This window comes from Uloborus diversus, chromosome 8 (genome assembly GCF_026930045.1).
Source record: "Uloborus diversus isolate 005 chromosome 8, Udiv.v.3.1, whole genome shotgun sequence".
Taxonomy (NCBI): Eukaryota; Metazoa; Arthropoda; class Arachnida; order Araneae; family Uloboridae; genus Uloborus; species Uloborus diversus.
In genome coordinates this window covers 79970590-79995908 of record NC_072738.1, presented here as the reverse complement: position 1 = coordinate 79995908, position 25319 = coordinate 79970590, and the positions used below count along the sequence as shown (strand labels likewise).

Sequence of the window (25319 nt, the reverse complement as noted above, 5' to 3'; positions counted from 1 at the left end):
AAAAGCCAAAAAATCACCCCGATTATCATCACCCATTATTGAATGAAGAAGCGCATAATGAATGAAGAATGGGGGATGTGTGGGCGTCCGCCATTGGTGGTCGGCGATGTGTGTCGCCCGGATGCGATCAATGGTCCTCCGCGTCGCCTAGGCAACGTGCGTGGAAGTCGTACATTGAGGGGCACGGAACGGGTTCGCGTTCGATTCAAGTTAGCGTGACTACTAATTAATCAATTATTCCGTGTCGGTGCTGGATGAAACTGGATATGGTGGTGTTCGAAACTCACATTCGAAATTCGAAACAGAGAGAGAGAGTTTGAGAAGTAACCAAATCAATCAGAGTAAATTCTATCAGAGTAGAAACCTCGTTATTGCATCCAAAGAGGTACAGTATAGTAACTCCAGTCAGTGGCGCAGCGAAGGGGGGATTTTGAGGGTGAAAACACCCACCAGAGGTATTGGTTTTAACATAAATGCAAATTTTAATACAGTAGTTTATGCATATGAAAGGAGTTTTGATTTTAGTAAAAAAAACTCTTCAGAAGGTAATTTTTGATCAAGAAATTCCCTTCAGAAGGTATGTTTGATTTCAAAAAAAAAAAAAAAAACCCCAGAAAGTATTTGTGAGCCAAAAAAAAAAAAAAAAAAAAAAAAAAAAAAAATAAAATAAAAAAAAATAAAACTCTCCAGAAGGTATTTTTGATAAAAAAAAAAAAAAAAAACCCCTTCGGAAGGAATTTTTGATCAAAAAAACCCCTTCCAAAAGGTATTTTTGATCAGTAAAACCACCTCAGAAGGTATTTCTCGCTGCGCTAGTAACTCCTGTTATCCGAATTAATTGGGGCCGGTCCCCTATTAAATAGTCAAAAATTCGAAGGATTTGATTTTTTCCGAAAAGAGTCTATTTTAAAAATTTAATGTGTTGAAAACAGGAGAAACAACTACTTTTTTTTTTTTTTTTTTAAAGAAAAAGATGATCTAATTAATCAAATGTAAAAGCTGTAAAGTTTCAGAGAAAAAAATGTAAAGTTCCAGTGCAGTGGCCAGTAAAGTGGAAGAAAAGCAAAGTTATAATTTCAAACTTCTTCAAAATGTAGGATATATTGCATATCAATTATTACTTTTTAGGACATTTTATTTAATTACATGCATATTCTAGTAAAAATTATTATCATGAAAAAAAAGATTAACTTATTAATTGAAAAGTATTAGAGCAAGAGCCCGTGAACGCCAGACCTACGTCATAGTATATAGGCAAAAAAAAAAAAAAAAAACGTTCTGTATAACCACATCACAGTAGGTAAGAAAGATTCGCTATTATTTAAGCTGAGTTGCGCTGGCTTTGGCTGGAAACAAATAGCAAAAGTTGCGTCAAAAACTGAGTCATTCCATGTCAATTGACTTCGTCGTCTCTACTCGACCATCTCCGATTTGAACGAAATTTTATAGAGTGGCAGATATGCCTTTGAAACTCACCTATACAAACTTTCAGCTTCCAAGACCCAAATCCTGAGGATATAAGATCGATTAAAAAAAAAAAAAAAAGCTCCAAAATGGTGGATTAGCTTTGTGAAACGAATTGCCATGTTTAGCACGGTTGACCATTTTAGAGCCCACTTTTTTTTTTCTTTTTGAGGTATCCTAGATTCTCATGATTTGTGTCTTGAAAGCTGAAAATTTGCATAAGTTAGTTTCAAAAGGCACGTGCACTGTCAAAACTACGGGTGCCTTTAACTATTTGGCACCTGGGGTGAAAACACGGGTCCTCAGGGTGCAATAGAGGCTAGGAAATGTGCTCAAGGTGAATGACGCTAATAAATGTGAAAATGGACCTCCTAAATGCATGGGTGAAAAGCTGGCGCATGCGCTCTTCGCTCTGACATCATTCAACCACGATCAATGGCGGACGCAGGAATAGCTACGCACATGCACTTTCCCATTGAATGAAGTACGAGACTGGACTAAAACTCATAAGATTCTGCGATTTACTCTTCAAAATTTCGCGTAAGTACAGGCATTTGATCATAGTGTAGCTTTTAATGCTTTCGAACATATTAAAAAATGTTTCAAAGGTACGTTGATTCTTCAGTTAGCCGTTATGTACATTTCCTATTTCTATCATGCATAAATTTTATCTAAAAATAGCTATCAGCACCGGATAAGTAACATTTAATAATCAAAACGCTTAAATTAGGTGCTATTTGAAAAGTTATTTCAACTATTAATTTTGAATATGTGGTTTTACTTGCTTGTATTGTCAACAATTTTGTGGATTTTTAACTAAGAGATTTATTGTTAGCAATGTCATGCACTCGGCAAGTGAACGGAAACTCTAACTACGATGATGCAAATATCAAAAACATAAAAGCACGAAAAAAAAAAAAAAAAAGGAAAGCGGATTGAGAAAAAGGAAATTTCTTCTCCGTCTCGAATTTTTTTTTTAATTTATTATCTCGTGTTTAAGTTAACTAGCTTTCCTCGGCGTTATTGCTTAAAGCGAATGACTGAGCTTTTTTCGTCACTCTAGTAATAGTAAGAATGAATAACTCGTTAGAATTTGTTTTTGGTTTTAATTTATCGAAAGACTTGTGCTCTTTTATATTCTATACACTGTTAAAACTACAGGTTGCATTCGGCACCTTTCAGGGGTGAAACGCTTGTTCACCAGCGGCACCTAATACGGAGCCGAAATTGCACCTCTAACTAGGGTGAAAAACAGGCACCTTTTAAAAAATAGGCAGCCGGGGTGAAAAGAATGAACCTTCGGAGAGAGAAATGGCACCCTTACTGTAGATCCTCCCCCCCTCCCCCGTATTGTGTGCGTTTTTGAATACAGCTGTGTATTTTTCTTTTTTTAATAGTTTTGTTTTGATTCATGATAGTCTACGTTTTGCACACTTTTCACATTGCATGAATTCAGTACTGGAAATGATTAAAACTTGTAATTACAGCATTTGACCATATTTCAGAGTTTTCAACATAGTTAAGAAGTGCTCATTGCTTTAATTCATCTGATCGTTCTCTACATCAGTGTTTCTCAACCTCTTTTGACCCACGGGTCGGTAAAAACAAATGAAAAACATTGCGGACCTGTGAAATTTTTATCCTTTTCTTAAAAATAAATAAAATAAATAATAATAATTATAATAACTCTCGGGGCGGTAAAAAACTTGTGAAAAAATTCTGCGTACTGATGAGTTTTTTTTTTTTACAAAGTAATATTAAAAATGAATAAAACAATAAATATCTACAGACTTTATTTGGTATCAAAGAGTTGTCACAAATATATTTAAAGTTAAAGACGAGTAATTATTTGAATAATCATAGTTAAGTTAATGATCATTTAATAATGATCAAACGCACCGAAAGTAAAGTGTAGATGTACTTATGAATCATTTACATGAACAGCCAAAAATATTCTGGGATATTAAAGCTACGGAAAAACAAAATCGTTTCTCAAACATTCAAAATTTCAATCAAAATAACAATAAAATAAAATGCGCATAAAATTTTTCGACTGTTAAAAATTTAAAGAAATTCCTAACACTATCGAATAACCGCTAACAGGAAATGATTCAAACACTTGAACGAAAAAGCAAAAGAAAAAGATAGACGGAGAGAGATTTCTTTTTTATTTTTTGCGCTCGCTACACAAAGCACAAGAATCACTTTTATTTAGGTTCTCACTTGTTGATTATTGAAAATATCATTGCGGTTACTATTTCGGTGATTAAATGTTGCTTATCGAGTACTCAAGAAAATAATGATAGATACATTTAGTAGCGTTTTGTGTGTGAATGATAGCATTTTCACGACAGTAACGGTAACCTGAAAATAAACAACTAACGGTACTACGGTATCGTAACGGACTAACGGTAACTGAAAAGCATTAAACGTACTTTTAACTATGTTTGAAAGCCCTAAAAGCTACAAAGTGATCAAAAGCTGTACTTACTTGTTATTTTAAAGAATTATCCTACAAAAGTTGAGATTTAATCCAATAGTGTACTTCATTCAATGTGAAAGACGTAGAAGCCACGCGTAGTGCAACCTATCATTCGTCCGCCATATTGAAGTGGTTGAATGGTGAATGTATGCCGGAAGCGCATGCGCCAGCAAGTCATTTAACGATTGCTTGCTGTTTTGGCACCCCTGTCTACGACTGTCTGCTACTTTCGCACCTCTGCTTTACATCCTGGCCAGTATGGCACCCTTGGTCACCATGCTTTCACCTTAGGGGGAATATATTCACTCGTCTGGAACCTCTGGTTATAACAGTGTACGGATATTCAAATGTCGAATCATATATACGTACGTACTAATATGGTGCTCTTGATTGAAATTTCGAACGCGATGAAACGATTTTATTTTTCCATGATTGCAATATAATTGAATATTTATTGTTCGTGTAAATGATTTACAAATAGTACCTACGCTCTTCATTTTCGGTACGATCGTGCTGCAGTAAAAGTCAATAACATATTAAAATTACTGAGCAATCCAAGTGGATGTACGAAAATTAGTGCACGGCAGACAAATTTAAGTCATGAACACTTCTAAACTATGTTCGAAAGTTGAATGTGATCAAATGCCTTAAAGTACAAGTTTTAATCATTTTCAGAAGTATTCAATGTGGAAAATGTACCAAGACTTAGTTTTTTATAACTCAAAATAATAAATAATAATGTATACAATTGCTTACGGAAATGCACACAAAACCGAGGGGGGCGGGGGGGGGGAGGCTCAGCAACAGGAAACACAGGGTGCCAATGTTCTGCCACAGGGTTCCGTTTTTCACCGCGGTGCACGCTGGGTGAAGGGTGCCGGTTTTTCGCCCGTGTTAAGAGTGCAATTTCGGCACCGTAAAGAGTGCCGCTGGTGAACAAGCTTTTCACATTTGAAAGGTGCCAAATGCAACATGTAGTTTTAACAGTGTATGCCTTTGCATGCTCTAGAACGTCCTCCTAATCGGAGATGGTTGGATGGGGACGACCAGATCATGTGACATGGAATGAGTTTATGATATTCAGTTTTCGCAGCAGTTTTACGCACCTTTGCTACATGTTTCCTTTTAAAGTCAGTGCGACTCAGCTTCAGTAATAGCTAAGCTTTCTTAAATGCTGTGATGTCCTTACGCAGAAAAATTTTGGGCCTTTATACTATGACGTAGGTCTGCCACTCATGGGCCCTTAAACTATATGTTGTTCATATTTAAATAATATTTTTTTTCAAATCAATGACATTACAGGTTTTTATATTTAAATCTGTTGAAATTTTATTTTTGTTTCTATGAAAACAAGAAAGGTAAGAAATTTATAACAATGGTGCATTAAAACGTGAAACAACAACGTTAAAAGAAGTATAAATACACTGTAAAAAAATTCCGAAACGTTACTGGTTATTTCCGTGGTACGTTTCGTGATTTCAGAGTTTTTCACCTATTTCCCCAAAAAATCAAGTATCTTCGCAAAAAAGTTTCCTGAATTCCTAAAAGATGCACGAATGCAGACCTTGCACTGGTGTGAAAAATATTTTTTGCTACCAGTTTAAATATTGACGGAGCGTGTTTATTAAGTGTATCGGCTTTAGAATGTTTATGGCCCGTCCGGATTGACTAAGCTTCCAATGGGAGCAAATAAGTCACTGGATAGCTACAGCTTTGCGAGGCTGGAATTGCAGGCAAGAAGTATGCTTGGTTCTTGCTTGCAATTTTCGCGTGGCCGTGGTTGCTCTAATACCTCTGGAGCTTTCTTGGTAAATCAAGAAGGTTCTAATCGAATAAATTAAACCTATTTAATTTTTCTAGAAGGTTCACGACTGGCTTTAATAGGAGAGATTTCTTAATATTTCAGAAAGGTTACTGACTTTTATCAGAAAACGTTCCTGGTTTTTGTAAGATATATTAATGGTAGAAATTGGGCACATCAGCTGCCTATTATTTTCCAGGAACGTTTCTGAATCGTTTTTACAGTGTATGCAAAAGCAGATGCATATTTATTGCAAACACGCGTTTCGGAGTTGCCATTGTAAAAAAAAAAAAAAAAAAAAACTTTTTTACAAGGCAATAAGACTTCTCTGCTCATACTCTCTAATAAATTTTCCAGCCAAATTAGGGTTTAATTTTGTCCTGGCATTATTTCAATTTTCAAATCGAATTTCTCTACATTTCCTTCAATTAGGTCAATCACCAATTAAAATTTTAGTTTCTACAAAATTGAAGTTGAACAATAATAACACTATAAAGGGAAAGTTTTATTCCAATCGGTGATTCATACTTGGGTATGGTAACTTGTTAGTAATCTTACATTTTCCTCTGCAGAGCTGGTCTTCAATGGCAGAGCTGGTCAAAGTAACTGTTCTCAAGTAGCTTTAATTGTCGTTATTTGTGGCGTGGAAGGTTACTAAAGATATTTAATTATGTATTTTCCCTTCCCTTCAATTTTTGACGCGTAATTTAGGTGCAAATGCAATTCACCACATGCATTCTTTAATGAGGTAATGGAAACAATTTTGTCTTCCTTCCTTTTTTTTTTTGTAAGAAAACAGTTTGATGCAAATAACACTCATGTATATACATTTTTCCTAAATTTAGCGCATATAATGTAATGTTTGTATGATTTTTCTTTTTAAAAGATTTCAGATTGCATGCGCATAGTTCAGAAAGTAGCGTGAGACCTATGGGTATGGGGGGTGACACCCGAAATCAAATTGCAATTTTTTGAAAAATTTAAGTACTTAAATTCAGAAATCTCCCCCCTTTTTTCAACTGTATTTACTCTATCAAACACATTTGTATCTTCACGGGGGGAGGGGAGCGCTTGCGTTGTGAGACACCTTTTAGAGGGAAGTGATGCCAAATTGATTTTAAGCATTTCGTTTTTTCATGTATAAAAAAAAATGCGTTTTTAGGGAGGGGGAGGGGTGACACCGCAAATTATCTCACCGGATGTCACCTGAGCTAGGTACGCCACTGTATACGGTACTGTTGATGTAGAGCTTCTTTAGCTTCTAAACTGATTGTGTTTTTGAGATTAACTATCTACAACCGCCTCATGGAAAAATTAACCACTGCTTCCATTTGCCCCCTAACCTCTGGGGTAAAAGGGGATACGCTGAGTGAATGCAAACACTTTTTCATTCGGTAACACATAATCAAAATTTTCAGATCTACACTAGTGGACTTAATTCTGGACACTTTTCAATTTTATAAGGGTTTAACACTGTGCAATGAATTATTAGATTTATTTATTTCACTTAAGTCATTTATTTATAACTACTGTAATATGTAGGGGAAGATTGCCGTCAATTAATCACATAACACTTTGATCTTTTTTAGGAAGTAGTTCAGACTTAAACTTTATATTGACGATAGGAATAATTATTCAATATATTGTTCCATTAATAAAAATATTCGCTTTAATGTTAAATGTGTTCAATAAAAAATAAAAAGAAATATTTTAGCATGTGGTGCATTCATGGGAACCAGTTGCTATGGGTGGACCAAGTTTCCATCGATGGACTGCATTCTCAACTAAGAAAATCAAACCGTAAAATATAAATTGTTATTACAGGAGATAAACAAACATTACAAATAATAGTAAGTTATTCAAAAAGAGAATTTTTTTAAAAGTATTTTTTATCATGGGAGAAACATAAAAACCTCTCAGGACTCACACAACACAGCTGTTTTCACCAGGGCTGCGGAGTCGGAATGAAACTGACCGACTCCGACCCCGACTCCGACTCCTGGAGTTTTGAAACGCCCGACTCCGACTCCAACTCCGACTCCAAATTTTTTTAATTTTTTTTATTGTATTTTTTCAACTCCCTCTCACCCTTCAGGGGAAGGGGGACAACCTCTAAACAAAGATTGAAATATTAATTCCTCTTTGTAACAATTTCGTATTTTGTTTTTTATTGTAAACCCAAGACGCATACGACGTTAGAAATTCAATTAAAAAATCAAATTTTCCAATAGTTACGATTAAAAAGTGAGATGACTTAAAAATCCCTTTAAAAAAAAAATTGAAAAGGATTCTCTGTAATTTACCCCCCTTTAATGTTTAACAAATAGATATTGATCAAATCGTGTGCTTTTAATTTTTGAAAGCTGTAACTTGAGAGAAAAAAAAGCTTTTTTTCTAAATCCAAGTTCTTGAGAGGGGGTGGTTTGCCCCGGGTGACACTCATCTGGTAGATGACACCCAAAGTTAATTTCAGAGTTTATAAAAAATATAAATACTTTAATTCTGAAAATTTTCGCGAATGTATTTTAAATTATATTTCATCAATAAAATTTCAACGAAAATAGGGCACATATACGCCAGGAGCTAATTTTACACAAAATGCGGCGGTATACAAATTTGTCGAATAGATTTTACCGTACTTATATTTCTTCTTCACTACATTTTCAATTTATTGGCTGCTTTAGAATTAACCTTAATATGAAGATTTTAAGATTAACTGCAATTATTGAGTGTTGTAATCAAGAAATCATTTACACTTATTTTGTTCCATACTTTTTAGTGAGAACCAAGCTTATAGAAATAGTCTTAATAAAGAAAAAAAAAAACATTAGATTATTTCATTGGATCTTTTGGATTGGTGCTTTCGCGCCAGAACTTATTTGAATTTGCCGTTTACCCTCAAAAGTGTCCAACTGAGCTACGGGCCTCGACTTACTAAATTGTTATGTTCCCTTTACTATTTTATAACTGAGATTGAACAAAACACTACATTTCTATTTTTATTTGAAAGTGATTACTTGAAATTGTTAGGCAACAAAATCGTTTGCTGACAGTTGCTATTAGTTAAGTTAAAAAGCCAGCAAACTGGGGACGGCTACAGAAAATTCGGTAAGCACTCAAGCTAGCTGATTGCCATAATGGCAATTATTTTTTCATTAGTATTTTTTTATACATGTAATCGAAACAATTGGTAGTCAGTTTTTAAAAAATGCAAGGAGAGTCAGTAAAAAGGAAAGAAAAAAATAAACCCGGAGTCGGAGTCGGCTTGTTTTCTAACAACTCCGACTCCGACTCCTTTACCCCAAAATCAGTCCGACTCCGACTCTTTGACTCCGACTCCGACTCCACAGCCCTGGTTTTCACCAGACCTCGCTCACCAATGATATTTTCTAATACGTGTCTTACTCTTCTTAGATAAAATGTCATGGGGCCTCTTTTAAACAATTGAGTGTCCTGTTTCATCCAAGTTCAAATTTTGATCCAAAGATTTTACTTGACCACAAGGAGTTTGCTATAGCACGTTACATGCCCTCAGTTATCCACTGCCTTTATTTTACTTATTTTGGTATTTTTTTTCGAACAACAAACGTACTTGACACTGTATTAAAATGTACTTTAACAAATACTGAATCGACTACATAAGTTTTAAGTTGAAAATATAATAACTGAGGGGAGTTTCCAAAACTTATATTAAAAATAATTTTTCATCATTATCACACTTATTTAAAAAGATTGATTAATTATTAAAGATCGAACCTTTAATAATATTCATAATATTTATAATTAATAATTTTAATAAGACGAAACTTTTATAATATTTGTAGGATTTATGAATGAACCACATTGTTAGCTGGTTCATTCATAGAAACACCTAGAGGTTCAATGATAGCAACTGCATTATTTTAAATGCTTTCATAGTTGTCACTGCTGTGACGATTCATCATGAAACTTTAAACATGGGGAATTGTACTTGAAAATGTATTATTTCAAGTCAATGTTCCCATTTAGCTGTTTAGTAATATTCAAAGCATGTAAAAGCAAAATATAAATGTCAATCATTATTAAGTGAACAGTAGAAATCTTATTTGGACGTTAAACAATATGATGCATTGATTCAAGCTCCTTGACGATTCTGTATTGGACAGTTTTGAGACAAAAGAAGACAGTAAAACTGATTTCGTGCCTGAGAAAACTCTGGTGGGGAAAATATCTTCGAAGTCCAGTCATGGAACCGGTTCATTGACGGCAACCTTCCCTTATATATATTCATTTCACATGTGAATATCATACATTTTTCTTATTTCCAATTATTAAACAATAGCAAATGTTACAATAATGATAGCATAATATAATTTCCTAAATATGTATTCAATATTAAATCAATTATTTAGTCAATATTTTGTAGGAAAACCATTACTTTTTATTACTGCTTCAGTTCTACAAGGCATAGAATCTTCATTTCAAAATTCATTTGAATACTATTTTTGTTTATAGTTTGCATTAAAAAAATAAAATATAATCAATATTCTAATGAAATGTATACTTACATACTAGGGGAGTTATAAATAAATGATATAGAGAAAATAAATAAATTTAATAATTCATTATACAATGTCAAATGATGAAATCTTTAAGAAATTGAAAAGTGTCCAGAATAAAGTCCATTCTGTTTCCTATTATCCCAATTGACCCTATTTTAGTAACGTCGCAAAAAGTAAAAACTAAACGTAGAACATTCATTTTTCTCCCATAATACGCTTACATATCGTATTATAAACAATCAACGTACAACGTAATACAAAGTAATTATCGCATTTATTATCAGAACTTGGAGTAATAAAAGAATTAATTACAGATGCACCATTAATAAAAATGCAGTTGAGACACTTTGGCGTCCATTCATTATAAAAATAGTCCTCCTGGAATCTTAGATCCTTCGAAGATCCGAAGGCGCTAATAGAAATTCACGACTCGTTTTAGCCCTAAAATTTTCATCGCTAACTCAAATAATTAATTGAAGAGGCCTCTCTCCTTTACTCTGAGACTTTCGCTGGAAAAAAATCGTATAATTAAAAGTAAAAAAGGAAAAGAAAAATTCGTTGCGCAAAAACAATTTGCGAAGCGAGCGGTCGTCCATCAAAGTTTACTCTCGTTAATGACTTAATTACAGTTCGCAGAGTGGCGGTAATTTTATTTATAGCTTCACTAACGCCATCTGCCGGCTGCAATGTGTCTTCCTCCGTCGCCGCCTGGGGGCTCTAGCTTACGTGTGCGTTTAAAGTTGTAGTTATTTATTTTTTTTCCTCGGCGTTTCTCTCTCCTTCTGGCGAATATCTCCATTACTCGAGTCTTTATCGATAAACGATCAAATAAAGTTTAGTGGGCGAGTGTCAGATCGTTAAAATAAATGGAAAGGGGTAGTAAAAATTCACGATATCAAAGTCGTAGCGTTACCTATTTAATAGTAATTGAAAACAATCGAAGAAGAAGAGCTGATGAATTGTATCCAGCATTTTGTGCCGTCATTTACTGATTCTCCCGGGAAGAGGCTAAGTCGCTGCGTTCTTTCTAAATTATGATAATTCTTTTGCACGCTTCGCTTAATCGAGAAAATGCAAATGAATTACTTTCGCATTTTCTGGTAAGTAATCGGAAACATTAGAGCGACTGGCCTTCCAGAATTGAAATTAAATAGAGAGATTATCAAGCGATTTAAGGAGATAAATTCTTAGTTTATCGTATGAAAAATGAGTGGAATTATATGCCTTAACAATATATCCTAAGATTTGGAATGCTTCGAATATAATAAATATGCACGGGAAACTGATGGAGACATCCAAAATGTGAGTTCATTAATAAATCAAATACCTGGTAATTAAATAGCAGCTTCAGGTAACTGGACATAACGTAGTAAAGAATGTTTTGTAATTTTTTTTTCTCGGTTTTTAACTGGCTACTATTAGTACGTGGATATTATTCTCAAAAATATGACGCTATTTTTCAACATTACCGAGTTTTAATATAAATATAATACTTTATAATGCATAAATTGATTTTACACTTGATAAGGAATGTTTAACTGTTAGATAAACAAAATATCAACTTTACAGATTCGCTATAATCTTTTAAGTTTTAATTAAAAGTGAATTAGGAATGTTCTTATGGGAAACAGACATTCTTTTGCAGCGAAAGTTCTACTAAACTTCTTCTTCTTACAAGTTCTATTGAAGACTGAAATACTGTGCTGTTTGAAAAAAATGTTGAGAAGGAATCACCAATAGGAATGGTGGTTTGAAAACAATTTGCATTTACTACACTGACATTATTTTTACAGGCATTGCGCTTAAGCATAAAGTGGTTTATTTAAATCAATACTGCAAAATGTCGTTGATAATAATCGTGCAATATTTTAAACTTGTAATTGATTCAACATTTTTTTTTTATTTCTAAATACTTAGCGCTGTCGTTCTTTCTTGTGTCATTGATTACAAATAAACTTATTTTCCTTGAGGTTATTTCAACAAACAAAAATATTATTTTTTTTCTTCCATGGATTACTTATAATCGCTTCAGACCTGAAACCTCAAAAATAAAAATCAATTTAATTTAATTTAAAAAAAACGAATTATTAATCTACTTCTCTCTAAATGCCGGTCAAAAGACACAAAAATGAAAATATAATATACTCCTATTTTGCCCATACCACTTTATTAAAGCAGTTTCACTGCTATTTAATTTTCAATTCCATCTCACTAAATAATGTAAAATATTTAAATCTGGAATTCAAACTTTTTTCTAAATTTATTTGACACTTTTATGATCTTTCAATGCTATAATATTCGTCTTCCTTACCTTTTGATAAATATTTAACGGTATTTTTTATACCAATTTTGAATTAAAACTCACGTAGGAATTGAAATTTTAAACCATCGCGAAAAATTTTAAACACCTATGTTCATTAAAATCAGTGTTAATTAATTTGAATTCGATAATCGTTTCTGTATCTGATGAAAATGTGCTTGATACACTTATAAAATGTGTTTATCTTTAAAAATTCAAAAATCAAAACATTTCGTGAGTCCTTGTTTTCTGCATACTGCGGCAAAAAAAGGGGGGGGGGGACGAAACCCTACTGCAAATAAGTACACCAATAGTTTTTTTAAAAAAAACAAGACAAACTGTTGTATAGTCAAACAGGAAAATTACCATTTATTACGCATAAGCACTTCTATACTATATATGCGGTGATCAATTTTTCTTACGTCACAAAAGCGTGCACAGTTATCAAAGCAGCTTATTATGCACAAAACATGTTTACGTAACTTATCGATTTTGAATGCCGCAAGTGACAGTGAAATCTATATTTAACTGAGTCACAAGAACTGACAGTTGAACATGAAATCTAATACTTGACTTGTTGTGTCATTCTTGTGGTTGCGGAGATATTAATCTTTTTTTTTTTTTCTTTGCTAGAAGAGAAGTTAGTACGTCGTTTATAGTTCCAGGGTCCGAGTAATTAAAAGTGAGGCCCAAGTTCATCAATGGTTTGGACCCCCCCCCCCCCCCAAAGAAAAAAAAAATTCTATATCAGAATGCAATGGCTGGTTTACACGTTTGGGGACCCGTCGGAATGAAGTTCTGGGGCTGCTTCTGTTTATCACAGAACTATGAACCGCCTTTGGGGACACCATGGCCATAGGGGGTCCTTCGCAATTGTGGAATTGTAAACTCGCTACTGGCAAAGTGAATAAACCTCCTTTAAAGGAATTTTATTTTTCCAATTAATACGCCACAATTATTTTATCATTAAAAAAATACATATTTTGTTCGTTTAGTTTTAATGCGATGCATAAGTCTTTAAAAAAAAAGAAAAGTGTCCACTTAGAAAGATAAGGCCCGGGTCTAGTCGGCCTGTGTGGTAATTAGACCTTGCAGGGCTAGCGTTAGTTTATAGAGTGGTTTTATCTCCATACAATAAATTTAGGAAAAAAAAAACAATGAACAGCTTTAAACTTTTCATTCAAATAACAAACAATCTTCGAATAGATAAATTAAACCATAAAAAATTACAATTCAAATGTGAAATAATATGAAAAATTAATAATATGAAGTCAGTTAAAAACATTAAAAGTTCCATCAAAATGCACTATTAAAGCATGAGGAGCAAATATGGCAACCACGTAAGCAATTTTTTTTCTCAACGGGTAGAAAGTAAACAAGTCGCCGAGCGTCAATTTACCACAGCCTTTAGTTTATACTTTAATTCAAAAAATTGATTTTTTCTGTCTATCTTTTTAAAGATTGCATATAAATTCAAATAAAATATCAAATTCAAAAATTATTAGCGAATATATTTTTGAATCAACATTTACAAATGAAAATGAAAAAAAAGGAAAAATTTAACTCAAACTTGAAATATCAATTTCGTTGAGTGCTATGTGGGAGACTTAAATTTTCTATGCAACGCTAATTGATACTTGATGATTTCTAAAAAAATTTCTTAAATTGAAAAAAAAAAATGTATAGATAAAACCAACTACTGAAGAAAATTAAATTTTAGGCCTAGTGTGGGATACTTAAAAACGTTTTTTGATTTGAATAAATGCGTTTGTGATACATGTATAGGGTATAGGGACAAAGTTTTATCAACGCGAAATTTCGAGCTTTAAAAAAAGTTTTTTTTTTCATTCGGTTAGTATACAAGTGCTGTTTTACACTTTCAAACGCAAGTCGCTTGGGTTGCCGTTGTTCAAATTATATGAAACTTTTTTCCCTCAATTGTTTTGACATAAAACGAAATATAAAAGACGGTGTGCGACTTGATAAATCGACTTTCATTTTTGGGGCGACACCCTAATCGGCATTTTTCATTTCAAAACTGTAGTTACTTTTCTTCTACTTCGTCAGGATTTTTTTTTTTTTTTTTTGTATACTTTGTGTGAATGTGACGACTTTCCACGGTATAGCCAAGGGCTGCACGAGGAGTGGGGGAGAACCTTGTCAGGAGGGGGCCCTGTTGGCGCGGGTCTGAAAGGAGCTCGAGATTTTTAAAATGAGGGGTGAAATATATGTAGGGACGCAGGGGTAAACAATACGGAGGGAGGCCCGTAAAAGTCATGTGTGATGGGCTCCAAAATTTGTCTGCACGCCTCTGGTATAGCACGTCCCCAGCACGTATCTCAGAAAATCTTATGTTCTCCCACAGGCTAACATCAACCTTTAAAATTGTAAACATTTTTTTTCTTTTCCGAAATATTATTATTGTTATTTTGTAACAAATTTCAATTTACATTCATGTCACAGCAAGAAAATAAATTTTTAGTACGGAAAGTAAAATATTTCCGTGTTCATCAGTAATACAAAAGTTTTTTTTTTGCATTGTGCAGTTACAGATGTTTGTTAGTCTCCGAATTAAGCAGAGTCGCATTGAAACGGACGAAACATGCGCATCAAGGTATTCCTTTCCCCCCTCATTCATATAGACTCGTCGTAACTGATCGCTCGCCAATTCCATTGTAAACGTGGTCAGATAGTAATATAGGTCCTTTCCTTCTGAAATAACCAAATCGACAGCTTAGTATTCGAACATTAAAACACATGCAGAAATTTTATACTCTAAAAAATTGAGCTTCAATTCACAGAAATTTGAGTACCGTTTACTTCACTCTTCTTTTTTTGTTTTTCAGTGTCCTCCTTGGGGCAACCGTCTTCCCAGCCACAGCACGATGACAGCAGTAGAAGGAGGCGCCACCTTCAGGAGGAGGGCGCAGAGGACGACGGGGAGGACGAAGACGAGAAGCGCAGGAGGACGCGTACCAACTTCAACGGGTGGCAGTTGGAGGAGTTGGAGAAGGCGTTCGAGGCTTCACACTACCCCGACGTGTTTATGAGGGAGGCTTTGGCATCGAGGCTAGACTTAGTAGAGTCTAGAGTACAGGTACTTGCAATTTTCGAAACTACAAAATGTTCCTTATTATGTAATATTCTAATTTAGAACAACGCCTGATTTATCTCAGGTGTTTAAATTCTTGGGATTACCTTCTCAGTCTGATTCAGACCGAGATTTTACATTTCAATGACGAGATGACCTTAGGAAGCTTAAATAAATATACAAAGTCCCGCGAACTGAATGCTTGAGGATTCATTTCACCACCGAAATTCAGGGGATGATTCAGGCTGCTCTGTGTGCAATCGTTTTTGAAATTTCACCTGATTAATTTCTGCCAATATTTTTATTTTGTCCCATGTTATCTAATGGCTAGGAGCAGGGCTGTGCTGTCGGGGTCGAAGAGTCAGAGGCGAACTCATTTTGGGGTGAAGGAGTCGGAGTCCTTAGAAGACATGCCGACTGCGATTCCGCGCTTCTTTTTTTCTTTAATTTTTATTTATTCTACTTACATTAAAAAAAAAAAGAAACGAAAAACTGATGATCAATTGTTTGATTGCATAAAGGCCTACTGATAAGAAAATCACTGCCATTGGCAACCAGCTGGCTTGATTATTTATCAAACTTTTTGAAATAGCTGCCGGCGCTTACCCGCTAGCTTGCTTTTTTTTTATAACTTTCTTTGTAGTCGGAGTCGGAGGTTTGAAAATCCAGCAATCGGAGTCAACCATTTTCCCTCCAGTCCACAGCATGGGTTAGGAGTTCTTCTTTTCATAAAGAAGATCCAAGCTCAATATCCAGCATGAGAAGCTACTCTCACGGGCCAATGAATTATAAAACCAAGATTAAGACTATCTTTTGCACGGATAACTGCTCTGATTCGTTTGGGCATCGAGCCTACAAGCTTCTTTACAATTACATCCACAGAATACCATACATTGGCTATGCAGCGTTATGGATCTTGTAAATTAGATGGAAAGGGAGAGTACTGTCGGCTGCGTTTTTCCACGATACCCCACACATTTTCTATGGGGTTAAGATGAGGGCTATGCGGTGGCCAGAGAAGGTGTTGGAAGTCAGATTGATGCTCAGAAAAACCCATTTTCAATACTTCTGGCACGATATATAGTTCATTATCGTCCATGAAGTATCTGTCGCCATCAGGATAAAAATGCAACATTGCAGAGTGCACTTGATCTGTCATTACATCTAGGTATCGCATAGCTGTTTGTTTACCCTCAAGGAACACCAGGGCACCACTTCCATGCTGCAGAACATGCTCCATATCATGATATTCCCTCTAGACCCTTGCACTGAGTGAGTAAGGAACGAAATTCCTCTCAAAGGTTTTTAATTCATTTTCCTAACCCCTAATTATGCTTTTTCCACGCTCATGCGTTTATAATCGTAAGGCATCATGATGAAAATTTACTCAACTGGTGAGAAAGAAATACGTAACTTTTACTGGATTACACACACGGCTCGGACTGATGCTTACATAAATTTTCAAAAAGGATAACTTAATTTAGTCATATTTGTTGGTACTTTAATCTTGGTATTACAAAATGCCATCCTGCCGACTTAGAGGTAGTTGACCGCGAATCAGTCACGAAGTTGCGGAACTGTGGCGTCTTACCAGGGGGTTCGCTGTGCCGCATTTGTGTCATGTTTCAAACATTTATTATGGATAGACAAAGCGATACCTTGTCCTACACAAAATAATCGTAGTAGTGAAGGAAGAACAATTTAAAGTGGGAGAAAGAGAATGATTATCACAATAAATGAATTTACCATAACTTTTCGCTTGGCAGATGAAATTACCGTTTGTAACAAACCTATTAAAGAAAATAGATATTAAATGAATCATGCGAAGACAATGCAAAAGCCAGGCCCTTTGTTAAGAGGGGTCAGAGGAGGGAGCAATTGATCCCCCCCCTGGTTTTGAGAAATTAATGTATTTACATAAAAGTGGAAGCGGTTTTCGTTATTTTTAGGTATAATTTGCACCGAGTACATAGCATTTGAACTCCCCTGTAAAATTCTAAATGACGAATCTGGTTAAAGCTAACGACCAAGCGGCACGACTTTGAGGTTCACGGATTTGGACAATATTCTAGATATAGTTCCATTTCCACTAGATAAGAGCCAAGGTAAAGCGATTTGACTGCATAGGCCCTACTTTGGCTGCAATGAGGGTCCAAAGTTGCTAGTTTTGCCCCAGAAATACAATGGCGTTTCCATTGGAATTTCAGACTTAAGATACTATGTTCTGTCTTCCAACATAATTGGCATCCATTTTTAGTAAAACGAGTGGAAGGATGTACACCTATTTATTCATGGGCATTTTTTAAGTTACTTAAAAAGTCAAAATGATATTGTATTTTTGTTTTTTTTTATGTGTCATGTGCGATAAATTAGAGCTCCCCCCTCCCATTTTTTGCTTATCGTTGTGGAACATGTATGATAGCAGACACAAAATATCAAGTACATGTTTTAATTAGCAAACGATAAATACTTTATACTAGCAGATGATTAATATAAAACGAAAATAATTTGATTCCTTTGCAAACGATAAATATCCGGTGACTATGTTATTTCGGCATTCAAAATATTGAAATTAAAAGTAGTATCCAATTTACATTTGAGAGCCACTTATTCAAAATTAGTATTCAAAGTAATTAATTCAAATGTAAGGGCATACAAATGTCTCATACTGCAGTACAATAGCAGACAAAGTGATGGTAAAGATGATAATTTTGAAGGAAACTCCATTGTATTTCTAGGCCCAAATTACCAACTTTGGACCCTCTTTGCAGCCAAACTAGGACCTATGCAGTCAAACCGCGTTACCTCGGGTCATACCTAGTGGAAATTGACCTATATCTAGAATTTTGTTCAAATCCGTGACCCTCTAGTTCGTGCCGTTTGGTAGTAAGCTGAAGGGCGATTCTCAAAAAAATGTCCCGTGCGTAACGCTAAGTTTTTTTATTTTTTCCAGCTAACCAAAACCTTCAAAAAAAATTACTGTTGGGGAATAATACATGCTTTAATATACTATCAAATCATAAAAGTTAATCTCATATTTAATTAATAGTTACTTGAATAAAATAAAAAACTTAGCGTTATGCACGGGATATTTTTTCGAGAATCGCCCTGAAGATGAACTTCCGAGGAAAGAAAAGGCAGGACCTATATTTATCATTCAAAGCTAAAATTAAAAATCAACGGAACAGAAATTGAGAAGATACGAAGTTGTGTTCGTTTAGGGCAAAAAATATGCGTAACCATGGCAAAAGGAGTAAAATCAAGAAATGGATAAAAATAAGATTTTCGAGCATTGTCAGTCCTGTCTAACACTTGTACACAGACTTGAAAGAAAAGACTTGCAAACTCTGAAAATTCTGCGAAGACTTTCACACGAGTCGTTAATAATAGCTCTTTTACACTTGACGGTTTTTATACACCCATCATAAAGAGGCAATTTCCCCCTAACTTTTACCGCGACAGCGTGAAACGCGTGTAGTACCACCACCTGCTTACGTGTCGTTGGGATGCACAGGAAATAGCTTCAGCCATTCGGCAATTATCCCAAGTCTGCAATCGAATAGTCGGCAACTGTTATTACGATGGGAAAATGGAGTTAGGAATAAAGCCGATCGTCAAACTAAGTACACATCACGTATAAAAGGCGGGAGCGATAAAAATGTTTCGCGTTTTTCTTTCTTTTCTTCTTTTTTGAACGCTTTTTCTTGAAATGAGGCAACATTGTATAGTAAGGAAGAAGAATTTTTTTAAGTGCTGGACTTTCGACTGCAATAAATCTCAATTGGAAAATTGGAGCGCATAAAAACTTTCATATGTAGGGGAACGTGGGGCAAAGTGAAATAGCGGGGCAAGTAAAATGGTCAAATATTTACTCTGCTTTTAGCGCCATCTATCTAGTAATATTTTAACTATGTATGTAGTATAACACATGATATCTATTTCAGTCAACAAAAAATTGCCTCTGAAAATCGAAGAATATAATAATACAAGCAATTTCAAAAACTTGATAAACAAATTGTAATATTTTATTGTAAGTCAAAAATTGTTTTTGCTTTCATTACATGATAAAGCTCTTGTTATTAACATTTTGAATATTAATTGAGTCCTACGATTATTTAATGCAGTATTTATTTGTTTAGTATTAAGCTTATTTGTATTCTAAATGTTTTGCAATGTTAATCAAGTGCATGCGGGGCAAAGTGTATGTGGCAATGTGAGATAGTTCATTTCAGTTACTCATTCAATCTTTTATTAAATCATTTACGTAATTATTTATTATCATTTACAATCCTTCATTTAATAATTCATTCATTCAATCACTCATTTTCTTATTCATTCACTATTTTACTAATTGATCTACTCTTTTTCTAATTTATTAACCAATTTATTTATTTATTTGTTTATTGTTTAATTTCCCTTTCATTTATTCATTCATTATTTTAGTTGCTCATTTATTTGATCAAAAATTTCTTAAATAATCAAATAGAAAATATGCCATTCGAAAAATATTTTATTTTCCACTTTGCCCCATGCTAAAAAGAAGTGAAAAATTACCACCTTTTTTGTTGGAAGTACGAATTTAATGCAAAAAAAAAAAAAAAAATTGTTTTAATGCAAGTTTTATCCTGAGACATATTGTTCTTCCTTTATGTACCGTAATTTTCAGAACAAATATCCAACTTATTCATTTTGAAAAGAATAAATTATCTTAAGTACTTCATTTTGTTCCACATTCCACTGCATATATGTGCGTGCGTGTACGTTGGTTTTACAATGAAACCTCGTTATAAGGTTACAGGTTTTTTAAATCACCACGTGTACAAGGGCACCGTTCGTAAGAACTTGCAGAATTAATGGAGAATTCTGCGTATGCTGTTTATTGCAATCTCCATGCACAGTTTTTAGGTTATTTTGAGAAATTACTTCATAAAATAAAGTCCTAATAACTTTCTTTCAACAAGAAATTAGTTATTTATAATTTTGCATGTAATTAAACAATGAAAGGACATGAACTTACTTGGAGCACTTTTCCTTCTCTATATAAAAAAGCAGCACCTTCCCCTTTCTTCTTCTCACATTTTCTTAGGGATGAGAGCGAATTGGAAATTCAGTCTATACCTAAGCAGATATCCTGAAAGCAAAATGAAGAGTGCTTGAAATGGTGATTTTTTTTTTTTTAAACTCTTCGATTGGTATTATGCATTAATCAATTTTTTAGCATTTTCTGGTATACACTGAATTAAAACCTTTTCTCTTTTTTTGGTCTTTTTCTCCCTCACAATGTTCAACTTATATTTAACATCAAGGGCGTATATAAGGGAGGGGCTGAGGGGCCCGGGCCCCCTCCAAAATCTGGGGATAAAATCCAAAAATGACGGTAGCTATTTTTGTTTTTAGTTGCTCACAAATAATTTCCAAACTTTTAGCTACAAAAAAATAATAATAATAATGAATAAATAAATATGTAGTCATAATAATAATTACAATACGTTAGATCAGGTTTCCGAACTAGGTGCCGGAGGAAGAGGTGAGGGGTGCCGCAAAGTGCCCATGGTACCAATAATATGTATATAAAACTAGATTAGGATGCCGTGAGAAAATTTTAATTCTTCAAAGAGTGCCGCAAATCGTTAAATTTTGGGAACCCTGCGTTAGATGGCACTAGGCAATTGGCAATGGTATTCAGAAGTGGTCAGGGGATCCGTACCCTTTACTCAAGAAAAGAACATATCTTGGGGAAGCGATGTTATTTTAAGAAAAAGTCGGTTTGAAAAGAAGGGTATTCAAAATGTTTCTCTCGTTAACTCTCGTCCCCTGCAAGAAATTTAAAATAAGTTTTAGTTGTTCGGTTTTAGTAACAATGGAACTTGATGTCCTAAAAACGCATTTATTCGGACCTTTTTCGGATATCAATTTCAAAACATTTCTGGAGGAGAGTCCCCGAACCAACACCCTTTCATTAAGGTTACTACCAAAAATAGTCTGAAATTGTGCCTTTAAGATTTCAACTTTTAAAAGTTTCGGAGGAAAATTCCTAAAACCGTTCCTTACGTCTAAATGTCTCCAAAGATGACCTGAGATTGCGTTTTATCTTTCATGGGAGGATTCTTGAACTCCTCCTTTCCAAAAATTGCCTAATGTTGGGAAAAAATCTGAATTGATTTTGAAAATAACCTTAAAATAAAAAAAAAGTTACTGATTATTGATCAGTTAATTACGTCCAACTACCCCTATTTCTTTCGGTCCCCCCCCCCTGTCCCATTTCTTTTTGATTTTTCCTATTGGTCTAAAAATAAGAGAGTCTTCAAAATGCTACACTTCGCAATCCCCCTCCACCCACTAAAATCATTAAAGAGCTTCTCGAACCTCGTTTTTAGGGCTTCAATGTCGAAAACTTTCCAGGGAACAATTACCAAACGCCTTGCCTTCAGAAAGCATGAAAATAGTTTAAGATTGCTTTTGTGGAACTTCAATTTTGAAAAAACGGCCGAACTCATAACGTCACCAAATATGGTCCACAGTCGCGCTTTTAAGACTTCAATTACGACAAAATTTTGGACGAGGGTCCGACTGCTCCCGTATGAAATCTGAAAAATCAAAAACTACAATTTCGAAAAATTTAAGGTGGAGAACGTTTAAATCCCTCCACCTAATACAAATGAATAACTCCTTAAAACTCCGTTTTTTAGGACTTTAATTTCAAAATAGTTTTGGGGAGAGCTTCAGAACCGCCCTGCCCGTAACATCATGGAATCATCGAAGTTAGTCTAAAATCGCTTTTAGAACTTCAGTTTCGAAAAACTGGGCGGAGGGGTGATGGATTTCGCTCTATTAAAAAAAAAGCCATCGGAAGCAACTTAAAGTCTCATTCCTTTGATTACACTAACGTCGGCAAATATAGCCTATAATGGCGTTTTTAAGATTTCCATTTCTAAAAATTTCCTTAGAAGGCCTTCCGAATTTTTCCTCCCATAGCATCACCAGAGACCGTCTAAAATTGCGTTCATAGGACTACAATTCCAAAAGATTTTCAGGGGAAACCCCTCGGATCCCCCCACCTACCAGAAATGAGAATATTTTAAGAGTGCCCTCCTAATTTTTTTTTCTTTTTTTTTTTTTTTTTTTTTTTTTTTTTTGCGGCAGACAGCATGAAGTCCTTGCCCTACCTCGGAAAAAATAAGATCAGGGCACTGTTGATCCCCCCCCCCCTCAAAAATTGAAATTACAAAACCAAAAAAAAAAAAAAAATGTGTGGGTGGGGGGAGCTAATCTTGGTTATATGGGCCCCCTCCAAAATAAAAACATATATGCGCCACTGTTTAACATCATCTATTGAAATATTACTCGGAAGTTATCAAAGCTACACTTCATAAACGCTGTGATGTTCATTAAAAATTTAATTCTTGAGAATAATTTTATAGTGGCAGGTTACATAAAGCTAATTAACAAAACAATATCAACCAAAAAAAAAAAAAACCCTTTGAATGTAGCTTGATTAAAGCTTTGATTTTATTGTATAACATATTCTGCCTTCTATTTGCAACATTTCTAACTGAGGAGTTACCAATCAAAACCACATAGGTTCAGTTTCAACAAAACTTTAGTCAGTTGCTGATTCAAATATTACAGGAGGGTTCTTATAACACTGCACTACTAGTTTCAGTCAAAATTTCATATTTAAATTCTCTTTTAAAACTTAGAGTCCTATATTAAATAAAAACATAGGCTCGTTTCAATCAAAAAACGGCATGTTCATTCGGCCAGTAGGCGGCCTTTATCTTGGCCACATGATGTCTGTGAATGTTTTTAGGTTTTTAATTCGTGCAAAAACAAACAAGTCCATGTTAATCAAAGAGCGTGCACATCAGACCCAATCAAATGAAGACATTTCCTAATTTGAAAATCTAGTTACAGATTTATTGATTTTATATATTAGGAAGATTTTTCTTTGGGATAGTAATGAGACTAAATCAACGTTCATAAATATATAAATAAATTTTCCTAAAAAAGGGTTATTTAGAAACACATTTTTCATGAACTCCTCAAAAGCGTTTGGAATGGACAAGTGTGGTTTTTATTAGCACCTTCTCCACTGTCACAAATAATTTTTTGCAAAATTAACAACTTACATTAAAAAAAAAAAATGTTTCTAACTACTGCAGAAGGTAAGTCATTTTGCAACTCTATGCCAAGACTGATGTTGCAAAAGCTTTCATGAAAATTTGTCAGAAGAATTTACTTCGTTAAAATAACATTTTGTCTGTACTAATTAGAATTTTAGCTTTCAAACTGACAGAAAGCCTAAAACCTTCAATATGGGTTGTTGGGTTTTGTTAACTATGCTGGGCATCAACATGGTTAACATGAATTAAATATAATATTCATAAGATGGAAAGCAGATTTACTAACGAAAGTTTACAAAGTTTGTAGTAATGTTGAAAACATTCAGAGATTTTTAAATTTATGGTGCATTTTTTTTCAGTCGCGCCATTAAAAAAAAAAAAAAAAAAAAAAAAAAAAAAAAAAAAAAATAGTGCTGTTTTATTTTTTTACAAAAAAAAAAAAAAAAAAAAGTGCACCAAAATAAAGAACAGAATATCAGTTTTCATTATATATGCGACTGCCAAAGTTACAGAATTTACTAAACACTGATAAAGAAAAGCTTTCTGTAATTTCAAGTTATTAGAAAGGAAATAGTATTTTTAGTTAAGACAAAGTCGAGCTTGTTGAAGAAAAGAAGCTGAAAGACCTTTAATATATAAACATATACTGCAATCACGGGGAAGCTGGACTAGAGATGTAAATAAAGAAATGCGCCATTTGGCGACCTCAATCACGTGTTTGACTTAAAAAAGGACAAATTGGTGCCAATACTATTGGTTAGTTAATTTTTTATTCCAGAGAAAATCCGCAGAAGTGGCATAGTGGCAAACTTTCTGGAAACCTATTTGTTAACTTTTGGCCTGTATTTTCCGTGAACGCAGTATAGTTTATAAATTGTCTAGAATGTTTTCAGGAGTAAAAATATACATATATTTATCAGTAAGGAATCGAAATAGGAAAATATGTCAAGTATCATCGGTGATTCACCGAAAATATTCGGTCTTTCGCCGATGTCTTTGATATGTTGAACGTAGATCTTCACCAGATAATATCGACATTTACCAGATTTTGGATTCCCGAAGTAATTTTTCTTTACATATTCCTCTCTACCGCTAAGTTGTAAATAAAACACATGCCCGAAAGTTTGCATAGGGGCAAACTTTCTTGCAACCTATTTGCGAACTTTTGGTCTATATTTTCCGTGAACACTGGAGAGTTTATAAGTTGTCTAGAATGTTTTCAGGAGTGAAAATATATATGTTTATCAATAAAGGATCGAAATAGGAAAATGTCAACTTTCACCGGTGATTCACCGAAAATATTCGGTCTTTCGCCGATGTCTTTGATATGTGAACGTAAATCTTCATCAGATAATGTCGACATTTACCAGCTTTTGGACTTTCACAGTAATTTTTCTCTGATATTCTCCTCTACCGCTAAGTTGTAAATAAAACACACGCCCAAAGCGCCTAGCTCTCCCAAGATGTTAACGTGTTTGCAGCAAAGTTGATGACAACAACAGATATTCTTCCGTGTTC

At 34.3% G+C, this 25319-nt stretch overlaps 1 protein-coding gene across 1 annotated transcript in view; it reads left to right on the top strand.

The window, feature by feature from the left end:
- Positions 1 to 25319, top strand: part of LOC129228444 (homeobox protein unc-4 homolog) — a 93566-nt gene that overhangs the window by 20262 nt on the left and 47985 nt on the right. The window contains exon 2 of the mRNA XM_054863125.1: positions 15434 to 15684. Within this exon, the coding sequence (XP_054719100.1) occupies positions 15434 to 15684 (251 nt within the window). The remainder of the gene's footprint in view (positions 1 to 15433; positions 15685 to 25319) is intronic.